Source organism: Octopus bimaculoides, chromosome 16 (assembly GCF_001194135.2).
Source record: "Octopus bimaculoides isolate UCB-OBI-ISO-001 chromosome 16, ASM119413v2, whole genome shotgun sequence".
NCBI classification, from domain to species: Eukaryota; Metazoa; Mollusca; class Cephalopoda; order Octopoda; family Octopodidae; genus Octopus; species Octopus bimaculoides.
In genome coordinates this window covers 53,019,571-53,028,369 of record NC_068996.1, presented here as the reverse complement: position 1 = coordinate 53,028,369, position 8,799 = coordinate 53,019,571, and the positions used below count along the sequence as shown (strand labels likewise).

The 8,799-nt window shown below is 37.1% G+C and overlaps 1 protein-coding gene across 1 annotated transcript in view; it reads right to left on the bottom strand.

Annotated features, from left to right (window-relative positions):
- LOC106868972 (dolichyl-diphosphooligosaccharide--protein glycosyltransferase 48 kDa subunit-like) overlaps window positions 1-7,339 on the bottom strand; it is a 26,344-nt gene extending 19,005 nt beyond the window's left edge. The window contains 1 exon segment of the mRNA XM_014914453.2: window positions 7,048-7,339. Within this exon segment, the coding sequence (XP_014769939.1) occupies window positions 7,048-7,258 (211 nt within the window). The 5' untranslated portion in view covers window positions 7,259-7,339.
- Between the last annotated feature and the right edge of the window lie 1,460 nt (window positions 7,340-8,799).

Below are 8,799 nucleotides of genomic sequence, written 5' to 3'. Positions count from 1 at the left end.
GAAAGTGATGTTGAATCGAAATTTGTCACACCGTACTTCTGTTAGTAAATGATGAAATTACTTACATCAGTAAATGTGAGTAAACTTTTAGTGCGAACAGTAACGATTGAAGTTAAAGTGAAGAAAAAACTATGGCTACCGGAAGTTGACATTGAGGAACATTTTTAAAGAAGTGAATCTTAAATATAAAGCAATATTATTTATCTTAATAAAAAAAATCAAATGAAGAGCCTAAGATTTATCCGAGGTCAAATTATTCCTGCATCACAAGTATGGAAGTAAATAGTGAAGCCGTTTTCACGTGATAAGCGATTACACACACATCTTTGTTTTATATATAGTATAGATGTATAAAGTATTGAAAGCTAATCTCAAGATGCTGAGCTTTAAGGAGGAGGTGACAGAGAACTTTGATAATTAGTGATTTACTGTGCTTGAGAAGACCCGGTCTATCACAGCACAAATGATATCCTAAAACCACCTGGTATGCTTGTATGACCCCCTTCCATCAAGCTTTTCCCCCAATTCTCATCCCCTAACACCTATAACTCCCCTATCAATGGCACTGTAATTACCTGAGAATCAAACTGGCAGATATTACATTCCTTTCTAGTCACCCCACTCCAATCACTTCCATTTCTCATTACCACCACCACCATCTCCTCCTCCTTTTTGTGCCCTCAGCCACTGATCTCTCTTCCCTTTGCTATACTCTATTCTAAACAACTTTTATCTGTTTATCATTCTCAATACCTTCTCATCTCTAACTCCCTTACATACCTCTGTGTTTCCCTCTCCGCTCCTCATACACCATGTACATCATTCTGCTAGTTTTTGATCTATCCTCCTTCCTCAATCACTCCTCTATCTCTCACCTTACCCCCACCCCCCGCTCAACACTAGTTTTTCTTTCCCTTAACTACATCTCTGTAGTTGTTTATCATTCACTACATTCACTTCTGCACCCCGTCTGTTACTTCACCCTCACATTCTATGAAAGCATCCAATCTCCCCATCCATGACCCACTCTCCCTAACCCTTCTTGTACCTGAAGAGTTTTCTCTGGCACTCCATCGCTACTTTCTTTTCTCTCTTTCTAAACTACTCCCAGCCACATCTATAAATAAAAAATGAGGTTAGCCCTGTATCACCTCTACAATAAGACACCTACATTTGTCCCTTGGTCTTACTGTCTTAGCCTTTCAACATCTAAGCATGAAGCCACCTTCCACTCTCTCTAAAATACTGGGAGATTTTTACCTTTTCCTCTCCTTTTCTGCCAGTGACACAAAAAGAAAACAGCACCCAATACAATCTGTAAAGTGGTTAATGTTAGGAAGGGCAGCATCAGCCATAGAGATTATGTCAAAGCTGACACTGAAGCTTGATGCAGCCTTGCAGATTGCCTGTCAAATGATGATGATGATGATGATGATATATAAATAAATATACAGGAACTGACAAGTCAAAAGGCTGTGTCAAGCTCTATTGTGTGTTTTGACATGATCTCTACAGCTGGATGCACTCCCTAATGCCAACCACTTTACCAAGTATACAAAGGGTGATTTTTATGTGGCACCAGCAGCAGCGGGGGTCACCAAGTAACTTGCAAGACAAGACTCCCTCAACCAAGGGGAGGAATATGACTGAGGGAGGTGGCTTTGTGCCTGGTGGTGAGATGTCCGAGTATAAATAGAGAGAGAGAGATAGGTGTTCTGCAGGAAAGGATGTACTTGGCTACCTCAGTTAGAGAGAAAACAGTGAAGACATGATGGGGAGGGGGGTGATACACATGGAATGGAAACAAGGATTGCAAAGGGCGAGTGGGTGGGTAAGTTCGTGAGAGATGGAGAGGAGGAGAAGAAGTGTAGTAAGTACAGATAGAGGGAGTTAGGAGAATGCATGGTGGGGAAGAGATTTTGATATGGACACATAATGTGGAGGCAGAGAGAGAAATACAGCAAATGGTGAAGCCAAGTGGAGGTGTTGGCAAGATGTTTTGCAGACACACATATCTACTAATACATACGCATACATTTATATATACTTATCTACACACATGCGTGTGTATGTATGTGTATACTTATATGTATATACACACACATATATACATACATGTTTTTTATCTCTGACTTGTTTCAGGCACTGAACTGCTCCCAGGGTACAGGCTACTGCTTTGAAGGGTTTTAAACAAAAAAATCAACCCTAGGACTTATTCTCCAAGTCTCTTCTGCCAAAACACATGACAGGCTTCTTTCAGTTTCCGTCTACCAAATCCACTTACAAGGCTTTGGTCTGCCCAGGGATCTAGTAGAAGACACTTGCCCAAGGTGTTATGCAGTGGGACTGAACTTGGAACCATTGTTTGGGAAGCAAGCTTCTTACCACACAGTCATATCTACACTTAATTATATATATACATACACACACACACACAACTTTTATACATGCATATCACCATACACAATGTACATAAGACCCATACACATATGCAAGAGTATACACAAATATATACATATAAAAACTACATAAGCTATAAAATAGTACAGCTAAAAAAATTCCTACAAAATAACCAGTTTGGGGATAATATATAACAGTGTATATATATCATCATTATATGGGTGTCTGTTTTCCATGCTGGCATGGGTTAGATGGTTTGATTGGAACTGGTAAGCCAGAGACCTGTACCAGGCTCCAATCTGATTTGGCAATTTTTCTTTGGCTGGATGCTCTTCCTAATAACGAGGTACAAAAGTCTTTGAAAGATTTTTTGGAACAAGGTGGTCGATAATATTACTAGGGTGATTGAGTGAACATGGATGTATCGCAAAAATTCATTTGGTTCATGGTAGGAGTAGTAAAAAGAGTTAAAAAGATTGAGTGTTACATCAAGTAACTATGATTTACAGAAACTGTACCATATTATAATAGCTCCACAGAGGTGGCTATAAACATAAAATTACTTCTATAGAACCCACACTACATACAACAAAAACACAATACGAAAAAACATATACTCTCTTTTACTTGTTTCAGCCATTTGACTGCAGCCATGCCTTTAGTCAAGCAAATCGACCCCAGGACTTATTCTTCGGAAGCCTAGTACTTATTCTATCGGTCTCTTTTGCCGAACCGCTAAGTTACGGGGACGTAAACACACCAGCATCAGTTGTCAAGTGATGTTGGGGGGACAAACACAGACACACAAACATACATATATACATACATATAAACGACGGGCTTCTTTCAGTTTCCGCCTACCAAATCCACTCACAAGGCTTTGGTTGGCCCGAGGCTATAGTAGAAGACACTTACCCAAGATGCCACGCAGTGGGACTGAACCTGGGACTATGTGGTTGGTAAGCAAGCTACTTACCACACAGCCGCTCCTGCGCCTATATGTAAAACAACACTTATGTAACTACACCTATTAGGAAAATCTAGTCCTGTCTTAAAAAACATTTTCCTCCAAGTCATAAATACTACAAAATCAACAAAAACACAATTAAAATTCCTTATTTGATTACTCCTAATTTCTTCTTCTAATACTCACAAGTTAAATGAAACTAGTGAAAACCCTTCCACTAACAACAGCCATTGCAGTAATACCTATAACTGCTCTCTTATGGACTGTTAGATAAGGATACAGTCTATAAATGTACTGTTGATGTTAATTTTTCTTTCCGAGTTGCCTATTCAAACTCTGATACAATTCTCAAAATTATTCTTTCAGACATTGCAACAGGGCTAGCCTAGCATCACTATCTAGTGAGGGGATTAAGGTATGAGAGAAGGGGTTCAGGTAGAACAGGTTCTTGTGGTAAAGGAGTTACATGGCTACTCACATTTAAGGTATAGTTGAGAATGAGCTAGTAGTGTCCCCAAAGATATAAATTGTGGTAATGAAGTGTCCAGGTAGTACCTCAAGATGAATAGTAGTGAATGGGAACAGAAAAGCAAGGACTGTGTGTGGGTAGAGGGTTGTAAGAATGTATAGGGTGCAAGATATAGGGGAAACAGAAGAAGGGAGATAGGCAACATTTGTAATGATTAGATAAGGTTGAAGGCTGGATGGGGGAGGTGAGGGATATAGGGGTGGAAAATGGTCAGTTGGGGAAGGTAGAGGGATGCCAGTTATAGGATAATAATGACGATACAGTTGACAGGGGTGGAGAAGAGAGAGAGTGTGTTGACCTGTTTGGGTAGGCTGCATAGATATATTCACAAACCGATTTTATATATATATATATATATATTTATATACATGATTGTGTGTGCATGAATATATGTATGAGTAGTGTGTGTGTATATATAAGTATGCATCATCATCATTGTGTTACTGTCTACTTTTCCATGCTCACATGTGTTGAACAAGATTTGTTGAGGTGAATTTTCTACAGCTGGATGCTGTCACAAAGCCTCACTTGCTTCTAAGTGAGGTAATTTTTCCTCATAATCAGATACTTTTTCACAGAAGACTGCTTACAATTACCACATGATATCAAGGCAAGGAATCAGTAACATACACATACAATGGGCTTCTTTGAGTTTCCATCTACCAAATCCACTCACAAGGCTTTGGTCAACCTGGAGCTATAGTAGAAGACACTTGCCTGAGGTGCCATACAGTGGGATTGAACCAAAAACCATAAGGTAGGGAAGCAAACTTCTTAACCACACAGCCATGCCTGTACCTTATATTAATAATCTAAGAATCTCTTTCCTGGATCTAAGACCAAACTGTTTTAATGCTGCAGGTTGTTTTGCTAGGTTGAAGTGAATCATCTACTGCAGCCTCTTCATATACAATATCCATATTGTATATCTCTCTACTGTATGACTTGGGACACTCAACAAAAAATATCCAAACTATCTAATGAGCCCTACAGGAAGATGCTGGTAGAAAAGATGACTGACTTGGTCAGATGTTTGAGATGGCAAGCTTTTTTTCTTTGCAAAATCACTTGCAAAGACCTAATACTTTGGGCTTAGATCCAGGAAAAAGAAATTCACAGCACCCACAAACCAGATGTAATACTCGCTGATCCGTAGTAGCAGAAAGCCGTCACCATAGCTTCCACACCAGCAAATCTGATGAGTGCAGAGTTAGATCATCGCCTAATTATCTAATTCATGAGCAAGAACAATTTGTGTATATTACTATCCTCTCACAATAAATCTGTTCTTTCTATCGTGGGATGCTCTCTTTTGCACACCAAGCTGCGATGGCTACCCCGACAGTCATGGCGCTACAAAATGTACGCAGTACAGTCGCTAAAATGTTTGGTGCTAGGAAAGGCATCCAGTTGAAGAACCAGGCCAAAAATGAAATGTTGGAAGATAAGGTTCTCCGACCTATTGCATGTTGTCGAACCATTCTAAATACTAGTTGGAAAGCAGACGAGAAATGATGATGATAATAACGTGTGTGTGTAAATGTTCGGATGAGAAATTCAACGGTATCAATCTCTCGTTTGTAAAGTCTGCTACTACCGAAGTACATGCCTAACGTATCATTAAGAGATTTATCAACGTTGTTAATTTCAGAGGATTAAAACTAATGCAACAAATCCCCTATTGTTAAGCCACAAAGAAGTCGTTTTTTTTCTTTTCTTTTCTTTGTTATGAATAAAAAAATTCAAACTTAAGATTAACAACAAATATTCACGAGAATCTATCAGTGCAGCAGAAACCTGTTCTGGTTAGCAACCCAAAACTATGTACTCTCCACACGAAGGTAGTTCCTGATTGAGACACGTCAGCCTTGTAAACGAAGGAAGCACTGGTTCTCTTGCATCGAATTAAACGCATAATTTTATAATCAAGATTAAATTTACGGCATTTAACAGAGTAACTAAAGCATATATTGGAAAGTCTTCTTTTAACACAACAAAAGATTAAGTATTCTAAACAAATATGTGATCCTATTTCGTGATAGATCTCTCTCTCTCTCTCTGTATATATATATATATATATATATATATATATATATATATATATGTATGTATATATATTAAAGTATATATAAAGGAGGCCACTAGGTGGACTGCTAATGTGCTAGAAGAAGATCATATGTCATGTGTCTACTAAGACCGGATAATTCTCAAAGGGAATGTATGTGTGTGTATATATACACACACATATATATACAAATATATACACATGTATGTCTGTATATGCGCATGTAAGCATTGATATGTGTTTGTGCATATATATATACATACATACATACATATATATATATATATATACACACACATAAAATCTTATGTTTAAATTGTATTAAAAAATATAACTGCTGGTAACAATTGGTGTTTTTGCTCTTTAACCTTAATTGTGAGCGAGTAGGCTTATCAAAAATACCCCAAGCGTGACTCTCTCGTCTTTTTTAGAGTTACGATAATCTTATATTACTAATTCCTAATTAAGACGCTATGATATAAATTGGGAGATTTAGCATATTTTATAGATTCCAGGCTTCCTTGTATAATGATGTAAACACATGCATATACACATAGATATGCACACACACACATATATATGCACACACACACATATATATATGTGCATATACACATAGATATACACACACATATATGCATATACGCATAGATATATACATACACACACACATATATATAATGTATATATATCTGTGTGTATACACATATATACACGTTTGTGTGTATGTTTATTCGACGAGGGGAGGGTGCTGGCTTGCCTCCTAATTACACGTGTACATCCGCACGACCGGGACCCATACACTCGCTCAATTATATCATGTTAAATTTTTCTGTATTTAAATAAATAATTAAAATCACTTAATGAAATCTGAATTAACAACGAGGCATACCGAAAACATACAAACATTAAATATTCGGTTATTTCTGGGACCAATTTATCAGCGAAAATGCCAACCTTACATACATATATCCATGCACATATAAACATAATGCACTTCGATATATATAATATATTCATATATATGCGTGCATCTGTGTGTATGTGTGTATATGTAGAAATTTATAGTTGTGTATAAATACTTACCACGTAACATTTTGAAGAAAATCGAATGTGTTTCTCTCAAAGACCAACTGTCTACCAATACTAAGGTTCTTCGACCGCCGAAGCCAGAATTTTGTTGTAAAGAAAGCGTCACACATAAGAGAAATACAAAAAAAGTAAGTATACTAGATGAAAACATGTTTCTTGTGTTTTTACATCTATCCGACCACGTTATTTCTGCTGGATAAACCATGTTATTGATAATTCTTTAATGACGAGTCGCCGCCGCAAGGAAGTTCGGTCTCCGGCAGATATGACCTGACACGATGGACTTGGAACTACTTACACACAAAGAAAAAGTAGTTACTGTAATAATTTAACGGAAATATAATTTAATCTTTCTTTTCATAGATTTCTTTTGTACATATTTAAGAATTATATAAAATAATATTTTGTGCCAGTCTCTCTATTATCTGTAAGTTTACTTACGAAATTCTCTTTGTTTCATAGTTGTGTGGAAGTAATAAATACACTGATATCGTTCCGCCATGCTATGCTATCTTCTCTTTCAATCACTTAATGGTTTAAAGTGACGTTGTCAGACTGCGATCTTAATCAAAATAAGCAATTTGTGGTTTATTAGCTCTAATTTCTTGTAGATTCTTTGAATATTCCATCAAAATCGAGACTTCTCCAAGTAGTCGTGTGATTTTTAGTGTTTAATGTCAACAGCAAGTAGGAAATAAATTATTTCAATACAAGCTTTTAATAATCTTTGGAAAGGTATTAAAAATAATGCCAGTTTAACATGCTTTTTGGTGGAATCATTAAATGTCTCGATTGTTGTTTCTTATGAATTGCCGTGAATAATTTTAAAGTCATGTTTATATTCGCTGTTATTGCCACAATGAAAACTGCAATTGACATATTTGTGGAATTTGTGTCTAGTAGAAGAAAAATAAAATATTTAATAACATTTATGTAAACAGTGTTACCCCTTTTAATTTTTCATCGTGATTTAAATTTTTTTTTTATAATGAGTTAAATGAAAAAAGGCAGCATCTCTGACTCTTTTCAAGCCTTTGGCATTGATGTAAGAAGAGAAAGTTGTACTCAGAACGGACACCTAACTCAAATACTCAAGGATCTGGAGGTTGGACCATAAAGTGGTGTGGTTCAGTCGGTACTACATCGGTTCGAGGTCCCAAGAACAAAATAAAAGCTTGAGATTATCCTTCCTTAGAGATAAGAAATATTGTTCAGTTCATTTTCGAAAGCATTTACCCCACTCCCCTACTTCTGGGACCCTGAAAGCAGTCTTGCTCTGCCTTGCCAAATTTCTCTTGGAGGCCCTGCAAGGAGGTGAAGTTAAACCAGATGATGAATTAAGCCCATCAACTTAAATCCATGAAATCATTTTCTTTACTTACACCTCTCATGCTTTAAAGAAGACCTGAAATTACATTGTAGCAAAGCTGAGATTTGAAACTGCATTAATGAGATAGGCCAGAACATATCAGGCAATTTTTCCTTGATTCTGATCAATAGTATTTCAGCTGCAATCATACAATGATGAATTTTCCATGATGTCCCTGCCAAAATCATCATCATCATCATCATCATCATCATCATCATCATCGTCATCATCATCATCATCAATCATCATCATCATCGTTTAACGTCCGCTTTCCATGCTAGCATGGGTTGGACGATTTGACTGAGGACTGGTGAAACCAGATGGCTACACCAGGCTCCAATCTGATTTGGCAGTTTCTACAGCTGGATGCCCTTCCT